At 36.2% G+C, this 14,387-nt stretch overlaps 1 protein-coding gene across 1 annotated transcript in view; it reads left to right on the top strand.

Annotated features, from left to right (window-relative positions):
* The window catches only part of LOC136027232 (serine/threonine-protein kinase mTOR-like), a 126,805-nt gene that overhangs the window by 66,355 nt on the left and 46,063 nt on the right, over nt 1-14,387 (top strand). The window contains exons 12-16 of the mRNA XM_065704289.1: nt 1,413-1,893; nt 4,263-4,539; nt 10,132-10,353; nt 11,064-11,246; nt 14,065-14,374. Of these exons, the coding sequence (XP_065560361.1) occupies nt 1,413-1,893; nt 4,263-4,539; nt 10,132-10,353; nt 11,064-11,246; nt 14,065-14,374 (1,473 nt within the window). The remainder of the gene's footprint in view (nt 1-1,412; nt 1,894-4,262; nt 4,540-10,131; nt 10,354-11,063; nt 11,247-14,064; nt 14,375-14,387) is intronic.

Raw genomic sequence — 14,387 nt, 5'->3', positions numbered from 1 at the left:
CCTCGAAACAGACACGATTTACAGGGAATGAATGAAAAAGTATAACTTGAAACTTACAGATATTGAAATGAACAACAACTTAAGCTTAAAACGAATTGATATTACCACTATTAAGACCGTAATTACCGCCCCCTTAAGCCTCCTGAAGGGTAGAGCGTCAATTGCGCCTCACTGAAAACAAAATCTATATTGAATAGTTTTTCTTCTGTTTTCCTACTAGCCTACTGCTCTTAAAAAAACTACGTAATGCTCAAACTACAAGAAATTCGTTTTTATATTCAGTTTCAATACGTTTAAAACAATTATTTTAGTTTCATTAGTCAAATATTTAATAGATTTTCATTGGTATTTTATTTCTTTAAAGTATATAGGAAATCAATTAGAGTAATCACTTGCTTTCCGGACTAACTTGACTAACTTTCTTTACTTTTAAAAGATAAGTTGTTGAGCTTAGTGAATGAAACTTTCAGAAATTTTCAGGAATTTATTTCTGAGATGATTGTTGACATTTGTATTCTCCTAGCTCTACCGCTTTTTCTGAAATATCAAAGATGGTTTATCTGGAAAGCGGATATTTACCCTAAACAGATTACTTCAGAAAAACGATATTTGATGGTTAAACACCTTATTTTAGTACCGTGCTAATTCTCTATATTTTTAATGAAATGGAATCAAATAGAAAAAAAGGACAAAAGAATTCTTTTAAAATAGTAAAACCAAATTTGAAAGTCGCTTATGTGTTTATTCGAAGATTTGTTTTTTTGTTTCCTCTAAAATTGATTAGTATTTTGATTTTTGTTGTTTAAACTCCTTTTATTAGTTAATTATTTTTATTCGTTTTAGTTTTGATTTATTGTATAGCTTTGTTTTCGCTCTTTTGATGGTTTAATATTCATATTTCTTTTCTTCGAGAAATAATTTTGGAGGAAATATGTTTTTATTAATCAGAGAAAATGAACACTGGTTCAGTATTGTATCAGATTAACGACGCTTCTTGACTACTAAGGTCCCTGCATCGGCCCTGCAGTGCATTACTGCAGCATGGTTCGATCTCTGGGTCCCGTATTCCCAAGCTAAGGTCAAACCCACTGCGCCATCACAGGACGAACACTGGTTCAGTGTCTACTGAACCTAGATATTTGAAATCAAAAATAAATTAATTTTTGTAATTTTGAAAAATACATTTTTGCCTATTTTACGCTCTCGAATGTTTTTCACAGTGTTTACGATCCTTCTTTTATTCACGCTCCGTTCCAATCAAATAGTATTTTTGAGTGTGCAAAAGATGAGGAAAAACGTATGAAAAAATCAATGAGCAGTCAAATGAGAATTGCTGGGTTTGGGATCTTTGATATGTTCTGTATCTGTAGTTAGTGCTGTAGATTTTAATTCTTCTTCTTTTTTTGTTCCAGCTTGCAATAGAGTTCTTGAAGACTGGCAGAAAATACTGCATGTGCGATCATTAGTACTCCATCCAAAGGACGCAGTGCAAACTTGGCTTAAATATAGTTCGCTTTGCAGAAAATCAGGACGGCTTAAACTATCAGATAAGATACTAGACATGCTAATGGAAGTGACAGAGAGCTCCTCCAAAGAAACGTATTTTAATTGTCAAGAACTCTGCCCACACGTCAAGTTTGCTTATTGTAAGCATCTCTGGGCCTCAGGTCAGAAACCAGAAGCATTCACGCGTTTAAGCTCCTTCATCCAAGCTTCTTTTATTCCTTCTAAGAATAGTGCTACCGTGTTAAAGAAGTCGGAATTGCCAGATTTAGCTGCTAAATGTTATTTAAAGCTTGGCCAGTGGCAACAGTGTATTGCACCACTTAATGAATCTACAGTGCAAAATACAATAACATACTATCAAAGAGCTACAGAATATGGCCCCGAGTAGTAAGTGCTGTTTTTCTTATTAAGTTCTGTAATATGTACTTAGTTTCTACGGGAGACCTACCAGGTGTTATTCCTGGGTAATAACAAGTCTTGGATCTGTTTTTATGGCGCTTGGTATTTACCAAGTGACATATAGCTGTCGCAAATTCTGTCGGTCTGTCTGTTGGTCCCGGTTTTGCTAGTTTAGGCACTTCCAGATAGGCCAGGACGACGAAATTTGGCAAGCGTATCAGGGACCAGACCAGATTAAATTAGAAATAGTCGTTTCCCCGATTTGACCGTCTAGGGGGGGGGGAGTGGGGGACGGTTGATTCGGAAAAATTAGAAAAAATAAGGTATTTTTAACTTACGAAACGGGTGATCGGATCTTAATGAAATTTGATATTTAGAAGGATATCGTGTCTCAGAGCTCTTATTTTAAATCCCGACCAGATCCGGTGACGTTGGGGGGAGTAGGAGGGGAAACCTAAAATCTTTTAAAATGCTTAGAGTGGAAGGATCGGGATGAAACTTAGTGGGAAAAATAAGCACAAGTCCTAGATACGTGATTGAAATAACCGGAACGGATCCGCTCTCTTAGGGGGAATTTCCTAATTCTGAAAAATTAGAAAAAATGAGGTATTTTTTACTTACGAAGAAGTGATTGGATCTTAATGAAGTTTCATATTTAGAAGGATTGGATCCAGGGACATAGGGGGTTGGAGGGGGGGAAGATATCTGGGAAACTGGAAATTTCGGGAAACGCGTAGAGTGGAGAGATCGGGATGAAACTTGATGGGAAGAATGAGCACAAGTTCTAGATACGTGATGGACATAATTGAAATGGATCCGCTCTCTTTGGGGGAGTTGGGGGGGGATGTTAATTCGGAAAAATTAGAAAAATTGAGGTATTTCTAACTTAAGAACGGGTGACCGGATCTTAATGAAATTTGATATTTAGAAGGAACTCATGTCTCAGAGCTCTTATTTTAAATCCTGACCAGATCTGGTGACATTTGGGTGAGTTGGCGGGGAAACTGGGAATCTTGGAAAACGCTTAGAGTGGAGACATCGAGATGAAACTTGGTGGGTAGAATAAGCAAATGTCGTAGATACGTGATTGACGTAACCGGAGTGGATCTGATCTCTTTGGGGGAATTATGGAGGGGGTTCAGTGCTTTGGCGAGTTTGGTACTTCTGGACGTGCTAGGACGATGAAAATTGGTAGGCGTGTCAGAGACCTGCACAAATTGACTTGATAAAGTCTTTTTTTCCGATTCGACCTTCTGGGGGGCTGAAGAGAGAGGAAAAACTTAAAAAAAATGAGGTATTTTTAACTTACGAGTGGGTAATCGGATCGTAATGAATTTTGATATTTAGAAGGACCTCGTGTCTCAGAGCTCTTATTTTAAATTCTAACCGGCATTAAGCCTGTGATTTTCCTTTTAAATCAATCTATTGATTCTTAGAATTTTGCTAGAGCTCATGTCATATGAGCTCTTGGCTCTTGACTCTTCCGACCTCGTCACAAGTGCCCTATGAGCTTTTAGCTCTTGTTTTTTCTTTTTTTGAATGGCACTGCGAAACCAACTTAAATGGCTCGGCTTGTCAATTTTGCATGCTTCTACAAAATACAAAACGTGCTCTCTAAGTTGAAAACAGAAATAAAGAATTCTTATAAAGAAAACTTAATATTTATTTCGGGCTTTGGGTTTCTATTTCTCGTCAATCAAAAAAAGGGTTTTTCAAAGAAAAGTAAAGTCCATTTTATACTGAAGACCAGCAGAAATAAAGTTATATAATAATTCAAATTAAAAAAAAACAAAAAACCAGAAATTATTTTGAATTAATAAATGAAACCCGAACCGAACAAAAACTAAAATAAATGAACATATCAAACATGAAGATAACAGACACTGATGTAGATGAATAAATAAATCTAGAAACGAATAAAAAGTAAATTAAATATTTAAACTTAAAACGAACAAAAATTACTAAACGCATGAGTTTGGCTACTCCCTCCTTCCCTATCCCCAAACCCTAAAAGTTGTAAAGCCTCTTGTGTCATTTGTCTTTTATTGATAACTATATGTATTTTGAACAGTGTGGTATAGTTTTTGAAAACATCGATGACAAAAATACAACATCGGAGTGAGTCTTTTCACTGCGCTTTCCAAATCAAAATCAATGTTGTCTTTGGACAATCAATGTGTTATCTGGTAATGTATTTCCGCCCGTTCATTATTAAGCGATTTTTAGATTCGAAGTATTTTAATGCTATAATCTGTATGATTAGGAAGTTAATACCTTTTGATTTTCAAAGCTTCTATTCCTTGCGAAGTATATAGTTGTGAGTTGATCACCTCAAAATATTTTCATTAATTTTTCAGCTACAAGGCCTGGCATGCCTGGGCCAAAATGAACTACGAAGCTGTACTGTATTTCAAGCAATCTCAGGAGGGCCATCCTCTTAACCTTCAGCAAGTTGGAACTTATGTTGTTCCTGCCGTTCATGGGTTCTACAAATCTATTCAGCTTTCCCAAGGAAATTCTTTGCAGGACACTCTCAGACTTCTTACACTTTGCTTTGATTATGGCCAAGCTCCTGAAGTATATGAGGCGCTGGTTGATGGCATTAAAAGAACGGACATTATAAACTGGTTGCAGGTAAGGCACCTTCATCATAGGAATAGTAAAGAGAGAAAAAATATCTTATCCACTGAAATTATTTTTTCTGTGTCGGTTTAGGATTAGTTTTGGGGATGCTGGTTAAAAAGTATGTGACGAGTGAATCAAGCTTTGTCCGCATTGTCCCAATAGAGGGTTCAAACCTTGATCTCGGAGGTTTGGTTCATCCCGCCTCCCTGAGGTAGGCTAATAGCAATATAAATAATACAGTAACTTAAATTTTAAAATAGCATCTTTTGTTAATGCTAGTAGTATGGCTTTAGTTTACATACTATCTCTCGATTTGTTTGTGTACCGGCATAATATTAGTCACTATTACTATGCTAAGGAGTTTCCTCCGTTGCTGAAGAGTTTTTGTTCTGGAGGTTCAAACTTTGACATTTTCGGTGAAATCTTAAAAATTATTAGTTTTGTTAAAGAAGCTGAAATTCTGTTACAGCATTCCGTTTTATGAAATTTTGACTATCAGTCAATGTCGATTTTAAATTTATTTAGTCAAACCGCCTTAAATATATAATGTTCTCTCTGTATCGCATTGGCGAAAAAAAAAAAAAAAAAACTGAAATCGATTTTTATTGCTGCTAGTAAATACGAAGAAAAAAACAGAGTTTTTGAAAACTTAATTGTATAAAGTTCTGGTCCACAAAAATTGTGTTAAAAAAAATTCTCATCAAATGAAAAGGAAAAATCGGATATTAAGATTAACTAAAGGAATCGAGGGGTAATAATATAGGTATGGATAATCGGAGTAATTTAGTCGTTTTTTAGTGAGGGAAAAAATCCTCTGATGGTTTTGAACATTAGACGAATTTCTGATAAGAATGAATCTTCTTTTAAAATAAAACAAAAAACATTTCAACTCACTTCTATAAACTCTGTTCACTTAGTTGGTTGCTTTAGTCTGATCATTTGTTTCCTAAGACAGTTTTACAATATGTATATTTTTTAAATTGCAGTATATCCATTATACTGCAGAGAATGTGAGGGTGAGTCAGTAAGTATGTGACTAAGTGAATGAGTGATAGGTTAACACTGAGAGAAAGAAGGAAAACTGTAGCAAGGCTGAGAAAAAGATAAAGAGAGGGGAAGAGAGAAAGAGAAAAGCACATGGGAATGAATGGGTCTAAAGTTTGCGATTTCTCCCCAAGATTTGTCTAGAAATGGACCAAAAAACTTTTTTTTCCTGATAATTTTGAAACTTACAGCCGCAAGCACTTGGGCTAAAAGGAACCTGATTTACAAAATAATTTTCTGGGGCACGCCCTCCTCCACCCGAAAAAATGGGGTCTGTGGAAAGTCAATAAACTCTTGATCAACCGAAAATTAAATAGCTAGAAAAGGAAAACAAAGTTCCCGCCATGCCATTTCGTACGGAAGGGGTGGTTGTATAAACTCGGGAGTGAGCTAATTCAAAGTTCTAGTGCCCTTTATGATGGCTGAATGTAATTAGAGGGCAATAACCCCCCCCCTACCCTTTTCTGTTACCTAGCCCTCTACCTTTGCCAACTGTCGCGAATGGCTTGGAGGATCAGTTTGAAACTTTCAGGGGGTGTTGGGTTTGGGTCAAGTTATCTTAAATTTGAAACTGATTGACGGGGAGTTAGATGGAAAGATACCATTTGTACCCAAATCATTGAAATAGCATATCTGAAATATCTCAGGGACAGCTCGGGCGATGAAGTTAAAAATCTCAGGTACTGCTGGGCAAAAGAAGGAGGGCTAGACTAAGGGGGCTTCATATTTTTGTTGAGGGAGGAGTAAAGGGCCCAATATTTATTTTCTCTAATCTACTTTTTTTTTACTCTAGGCTCCTATGGGACTTGTCTGTGTACATTTAAGTTATAAAGTAAACCAAAAAGTACTATAAATTGCGTATTCGCAATATCTTTGGAGTGTCTTGGGATATCAACCTGAAATTTTAAAGTTTTTCTTGAGAGCTTGAAGTTAAAATCTGCAAGTTTTTGGGTTAAGCGAACGGCTATACAAAAAAAAAAGAAAAAAAAAAAAATTCTTTTTCGCCCAAAATGTTCTTCAATCAGCGGGACTCAGTACTTTAAATTTTCATTTTTTCATTGTATTTACCTGACTTGTAGTGTTTTTGATCATTTCAGACCAATAGAATAAAAGATTTGCGGCATACAAAAACTGGGGATTATATTTCATCCGTCAAATCAGATTAAACAGGATATTGACAAATTTCTTGGATAGGTGGACCTATGCGGAAAACAAATTTGAAAGTCATTTCGGTTACGTCGGTTCGTTATGTCCAAAAAGGGTCCAAAATTTTATCCGCCTCTGATAGGGTTTAACTAACAGGGAAATTAGAGAGGAGGGGGTAAACATAACTTGAAACCAAAATTTGTTGAAGATTGATTGTCAAAAAGAGGTTAAAAAGTTTTATTTTCTCAAAGAGGCTTAGACTTACAGGAACCTCAAAGAAAACGAAGGCTATTGAGGAAAAACTCTTATATTTACTCGCGAGACTCAAAATAGGCCCAGCGTTTTTTCTCCGGTCGGCTGACAAAAAGTATTTTGAACAGATATTGTTGTACTGATTCGCGAAACCCCTGGATGGGCCAAATGTTATTTGTTCCGATCGGCCTAAGCTTTTCAGGGTAAGCAAGCTGTACCAAAGGGACCTTAACGGGAACAATCAATTATGGGAAAAGATATGGTTATAGATTCTCAGCGCCCCAAATCGATTTCTTTTAATTTTATGTTCTTACAGTGATCTGCTTTAAAATTTCAGACCATTAAAATATCTCAACTAAAATTTCAGGATCTAGTGAGCCTTGACTAAGATAAAAAAAGAAAAAAATCAAGGAAACAAACTGGTTCGTGACATTTTATTTTTGTTTTCTTTTTTTTAATGCAACTAAGCAAAACTCTTTTTAACAAGTGATGGTGACATGCATTTATTTATTTAAACAAATATATAGTTACAATAAAAATAATATAAAAAAGTTGTTTTAATATATTGGCTGCTAGCGTCAAGAGCTTTTCCTCCTCCTAGTTGAGGAGGAAAAGCCCTTTTCATATACGGAGTAATTTATGTTCGTTTTAAGTTTTAATGTCACTCCTTATTTTTAGTTAAAAAAGCTTGTTTTTTTTATTTATTTTCTGGACGTTTTCGAATTAATGCATGTTTTGATCTTGGCTCTCCGCACATAAATAATTAAAATTAAATTTGCATATCAATTTTTTTTTTGGCTAAATGGCTTTCTCATAGTTTCAATGGAATAATTTCAGAGAAAAAGGAGCGAGGGAGTAGGCCTAGTTGCCATCCTATTTTTTACTGCTTAAGATTGCAACTAAAACTTTTATTTTCTTACGAAAGTTTTCATTAGTAAAAAATATACGTAACTTACGAATTAACTTACGTAACTAACTTCCATATTCGTATGGTTTTATTGCGTATATGGGGGTGTTCACCCCCTCGTCAATACCTCACTCTTTACACTAAAGCTTAAATTTTATCCCAATTCCTTAAGAATGACCCCTGAAACACAAAGGCCATAGAATAAATAGTTTAAATTACTAAAGACACTTTAGCGTAAAGAGCGTGGCATTACGAGGAGGTAAACCCCTCATATGCGTAATAATTTCTGTTCGTTTTAAGTTTTAATGATGCTCCTTACTTTTAGTTGAAAAAACTTTTGATATTTGTTTTTTCATTGTTTTTTTTTTAAATAATGCTAGAATAATTCTCTTCCCCCATGACAAATTCCTCCATGGAAAAATACTCCCACGTAACCCCCCCCCATCAACTTCTCCCCACCCCAAACCAAAAAAATCCTCCTGAAAACGTCTGTACACTTCCCAATAGCCATTACTATATGTAAACACAGGTCAAAGTTTGTAACTAGCAGCCCCTCTCACGGGGACTGTGGGGGGTGTAAGTCGTCCCAAAGATATAGTTATTAAGTTTTTCGACTATGGTGAATAAAATGGCTATCTCAGAATTTTGATCTGGTGACTTTGGGAAAAAAATGAGCGTGGGAGGGGGCCTAGGTGCCCTCCAATTTTTTGGTCACTTGAAAAGGGAACTAGAACTTTTAATTTCCGTTAGAATGAGCCCTCTCGCGACATTTTAGGACCACTGAGTCGATACGATCAACTCTGGAAGAAACAAAACGAAACAAAAAAACAAATAAACACGCAACCGTGATCTGTCTTCTGGCCAAAAACGCGAAATTCCATATTTTTGTAGATAGGAGCTTGAAACTTCTACAATTGGGTTGTCTGATACGGCTGAATCTGATGGTGTATTTTCGTTAAGATTATATGACTTTTAGGGGGTGTTTTCCCCTATTTTCTAAGATGAGGCAAATTTTCTCAGGCTCGGAACTTTCGATGGGCAAGACTAATCTTGATGAAACTTATACGTTTAAAATCAGCATTAAAGTGCGATTCTTTTGATCATCAAAATTCCATTTTTTAGAGTTTCGGTTACTTTTGAGCCGTTTCGCTCCTTATTACAGTTCGTTACCACGAACTGTTTGATTTTGCTTATTCTGATTATTTTCTTTCGCTTTTTGTTGTTGATGTTTTGACATAGCTAAGTCACACTTTTCAAAATTCCTGTCTTTTCCAATGAAATGCAAATGAAACTATTGCCGTTTAGAGGGTTTGAGAGAGAGGGCATGTTATGTTTTGGACCCAAATATTTACCTGAGAAATGTCTTGTTTTTTTTTTCAAAATTGCTTTCAGCCTTACTTTAAAGGTGTTCATTTTCAAAGCTCCGAATCTGACTTAAAAACATCTCGGCTTTGCGTTCACGAGTCCAGAGCGGGGTTTAAAAATTTAATGAATTGTTAATATGGTTAAACTTGTGTCAGTCTGTTTGCCATCTTCCTCATTTTCTGCGTCCCCCTGACCCTCCAAAGATGCGAGTTGACTTGTTTTGAGTTTACCTGTTTTGAGTTCGCTTAATATTGAGCTCATTTTTAACTTTTATTGAAATTACATTTTGGCGTGTGTTAAAATTTGGTAAATAAAAGCAAATTATTTTTCATATGCCACTAATGGTTATTCCTTCACCCGATTTAGGCTGGGGAAGGAGTTCTGGGCGAGTTCTTAGTATATGTTGAAGTGTGGTATCCAAATTCGCCAATTTTATGAAGTGGCTCTCCACATAGTCAATATGTTATTGTTTATGTTTTAACAAAAGCATTTTGAGTAAAGATCGAAAGACACTCTGGTCTTTAGAAGGTTTAGGGAGCTTTTGTCCTACTCCTGTTGTAGTGATTTTAGTTTGGTTTGAATTGGACTGCATTATTCATTTTAATATCTGTTCTTTTTCAGTTTCGTTTTTTTCATTAAAAGTAATTTCTGATCGTGTTAAGTTTGAATTATAGCGTGAACCTTTCTGCTAGTTTTAGGTTTTTATATGGCTCTTCACTATTCTTTGAAAAACTCCTGTTTTGAAAGACGTTTCTACATATTAATACTTCTAAAAGTCTAATCTGTGATGACTAATGCTATTATTTTAATAGTCTTTCATGAAGCTAAATTGACAACAATAGCACTTCCTATTTTTATTTATCCTCTCTGTCATTATTTTTTTGCAGGTTATACCACAGCTGATTGCCAGAATCGATATTCAAAAGCCTCTTGTAAATCGTCTTGTACATCAGCTTTTAATTGACATTGGTAAAGCTCATCCCCAGGCGCTTATTTACCCATTGACTGTTGCGTCCAAATCTTCGTCAAAAGTGCGCACTTCTGCTGCCGATAAAGTGCTCAAGAGTATGAGGGAGCACAGTCCGACTCTTGTTAGTCAAGCTCTTATGGTAATTAACGTTTTTCCTTTTATTTTAAGATTATCTCAGTCAGTTTTGTATTTTTATTTAATACCAGTACCAACTAAGGCCCTGATATGTTTGTAAATAATATTGGACAGCCGTTTTCGACGTAGAACTATAAAACTTCTCTTCAACTCGCACACTGTAGGCTCTGGCCTAATTTCTATTAAAATTACCCTTTTTACCCCCAGCTGAGAATTATGATTAGCTTTCCGAAATGTAATGTCATATTCATCAATCCAGCCTAAGGTCCATACCTTCAGTGAAAACTGTGGAGGCCAGACCCTGGCCGTTTTCTAGCAATAAGCTAAAATTGGAAAAAAAGGACATAAGTTCTTGCATCCGTAACAAAAGAAAATAATTTATGCTATGTTTACCAACCTGGAAAAAACAGAAAGAATACTTAACACATGCTAGCAAAAAAAATTGTATTTGGATAGTTGAAACAAAAGAAAAAGTAAAACTACGCAGGCAAATATCCTAAAAAAAGGTTACTACATGTTTCTTCTGTAAAAAAGGAAGTCATAGCTTTTACTTGTTTAAGACACCAATGATTAGAACCTATAAATACTTGTGTATTTGGAATTACACTGTGTAACTTCAAGCGCTTTTAGTTCTGATTTAAGTCCTTTGTTCCAAATCACTGAAGCATTATACGCCATTTTATGTTCCTAAAATGTCCTGTAAATGAATTTCAGGTCAGTGATGAATTAATTCGAGTTGCAATACTGTGGCATGAACTGTGGCATGAAGGGCTGGAAGAGGCGAGTAGACTTTATTTTGGCGAAAAGAATGTCAATGGCATGTTCGCCACATTAGAGCCACTTCATGCTATGCTTGAAAAGGGACCTCAAACATTAAAAGAAACTTCATTTACACAGGTATGTCCAGCTTCATTTTTAAATTCTCTGCCATTCATATTATAATAATATTAATATAGCCATACATAACATTAATACAACTTCATAAATACACATTAACGTAACTTTACAGCCAATTGACTTGCACGATCATGCTGGTTAGCTGTTTTTTTATATATATGTTTTTTAAATGACTTCGTACGTATTATTTAAAGATAGACTATATGTGTAGTTCCCTGGACCCCAGTTCTTGAGCTTTTACACTCTGAGGGTTATGGAACATTGATCCGAGTAGGAGGGCAATGTAGATGGGTTGTCTAATGTCTTCATTTCTCTTATTGCAGGATCTTGATACATGGAATTTGGTTCCTTTTTGCTCCTTTTTATGGCACTTGGTATTAACCAAGTGCCATATAGCGATCGCAAATTCTGTCCGTCTGTCTGTCGGTCTGTCTGTCGGTCCCGGTTTTGCTACTTTAGGCACTTCCAGGTAAGCTAGGACGATGAAATTTGGCAGGCGTATCAGGGACCGGACCAGATTAAATCAGAAATAGTTTTTTCTATTATAGAAAAAACTATCCAACTATATAGTTGGGGGGGGGGGGGTTAATTCTGAAAAATAAAAAAAAATGCGGTATTTTTAACTTACGAACGGGTGATTGGATCTCAATGAAACTTGATATTTAGAAAGATATCGTTTTTCAGAGCTCTTATTTTAAATCCCGAACAGATCTGGTGACATTGGGGGGAGGAGTTGGGAGGGGGAGATCTAAAACTTATAAAACACAGAGTGGCGGGATCGGGATGAAACTTGGTGGGAAAAATAAGCACAAGTCCTAGATACATGATTGACATAACCGGAACGATTCCGCTCTCTTTGGGATAGTTGGGGGGGGGGGGTAATTCTGAAAAATTAGGAAAAAATGAGGTATTTTTAAATTACGAACGGGTAATCGGATCTCAATGAAATTTGATAGTTAGAAAGATATCGTGTCTCAGAGCTCTTATTTTAAATCCAAACCGGATCTGGTGACATTGGGGGGAGTTGGGAGGGGGAAACCTAAAACTTGGAAAACACTTTGAGTGGAGGGATCGGGATGAAACTTGGTGGGAAAAATAAGCACAAGTCCTAGATACATAATTGATATAACTGGAACGGATCCGCTCTCTTTGTGGTAGTTTGGGGGGGGGTTAATTCTGAAAGAATTAGAAAAAATTAGGTATTTTTAACTTACGAACGGGTGATTGGATCTCAATGAAATTTGACATTTAGAAGGATATTGTGTCTCAAAGCTCTTATTTTAAATCTCAACCGGATCAAACGTAATTGGGGGGGGGGCAGTTGGAGGGACCGGAAATCTTAGAAAATACTTAAAGCGGTGAGATCATGATGAAACTGGATGGGAAGAATAAAAACCTGTCTAAGATACGTGACTGACATAACCGGACCGGATATGCTCTCTTTGGTGGAGTTGGGGGGGGGGTAATTTTGAAAATTGAGGTATTTGTTACTTGCGAAAGGGTGACCAGATCTTAATGAAATTTGATACTTAGAAGGATCTTGCGCTTTAAAGCTCTAATTTTAAATTCCGACCAGATCCTGTGACATTGGGGGGAGTTGGAGGGGGAAACTGGAATTCTTGGAAAACGAGAAAATTGTGGTATTTTTATCTTACGAATAGGTGATCGGATCTTAATGAAATTCGATATTTAGAAGGATTTCATGTCTCAGAGCTCTTATTTCAAATCCCGACCATATCTTTTTATATTGGGGGGAGTTGGAGGGGGAAATCTTGGAAAATACTTGGAGTGGAGGAATCGGGATGAAGCTTGGTGGATAGAATAAGCAAATGTCCTTAATACGTGATTGACGGAACCGTACTGGATTCGCTCTCTTTGGGGGACTTGGGGGGAGGGGTTCAGTGATTTGGCGAGTTTGGTGCTTCTGGACGTGCTAAGACGATGAAAATTTGTAGGTGTGTCAGGGAGCTGCACAAATTGACTTGATAAAGTCGTTTTCCCAGATTCGACCATCTGGGGGGCTAAAGGGAGAGGAAAAATTAGAAATAATTAGGTATTTATATGTATACATAGGAGTGTATACAAAGGAGTGGATGATCGGATCTTAATGAATTTTGATATTTAGATGGACATCGTGACCCAGAGCTCTTATTTTAAATCCTGACCGGCCTTAAGCCTCTTATTTTCCTTTTAAATCAATCTATTGATTCATAGAATTTTGCTAGAGTTCATACCATATGATCTCTTGGCTCTAGCTCTTCTTGCCTCGTCACAAGTGCTATATGAGCTCTTAGCTCTTGTTAAATTGGATTTTCTGTACATGTTATATTTCTGCTTTAAGGGATACATTATGTTTTTAAGCGTAAGGTACACTAATTGATCTTTTCTACTTGTTAAATTGCTATTCCTGCTAGATTTCTAATTAGTGATTTTTTTTGAGGTTGGCTAGTTTTGATTACAGGAATCTCATGGCAAAAGATTCCTCTTTACCAAAAAAAAAATCGTTCTAGCTTCATCTTTCGGGTCTTCCTTATTAATTTCCCTTGAGTATCATAAGCCTGATTGATGCATCCTTGAGTTTGAAGGAATGAAAGAATGCTGAGAGAAGAAATGACGGAAATAATATGATCTAGTATCATTTACAATGACAGTATTTTAGTTTAATTAGGAAAAATGTTAACTTTTCAAAAATTAAAGATGCTCGATTCGTTCGACCTTAGAAGTTTGCCTTTGTAAAAATGCTTGGTTCCGTCTGCTTTTTTATGCATTATGATTTTCTTTATGAACGTGGTACTAACTAGTGCTTTTTTTTTTTAAGGCGTATGGGAGGGATCTCAGTGAAGCTCTGGACTGGTGTCGTAAATATCAGCACTCTAACAATCTTCGTGATTTAAACCAAGCATGGGACTTGTACTACCACGTCTTTCGAAGGATCTCCAGGCAATTGCCTCAGTTAACTAGTCTTGAACTTCAGTATGTTTCACCAAAATTAATGCAGTGCAAAGATCTCGAGTTAGCTGTACCTGGAAGCTATGTGCCATCTCAGCCAATTATAAGAATTGCTGAAGTTAATACTTCTCTCTCCGTAATAACATCCAAACAAAGACCAAGAAAGTTGACAATAAAAGGTTAGTTGATTTT

Source organism: Artemia franciscana, chromosome 5 (assembly GCF_032884065.1).
Source record: "Artemia franciscana chromosome 5, ASM3288406v1, whole genome shotgun sequence".
Classification (NCBI taxonomy): Eukaryota; Metazoa; Arthropoda; class Branchiopoda; order Anostraca; family Artemiidae; genus Artemia; species Artemia franciscana.
The sequence above is the reverse complement of the archived record's forward strand: the minus strand, read 5'-3'. Positions and strand labels throughout refer to the sequence as shown.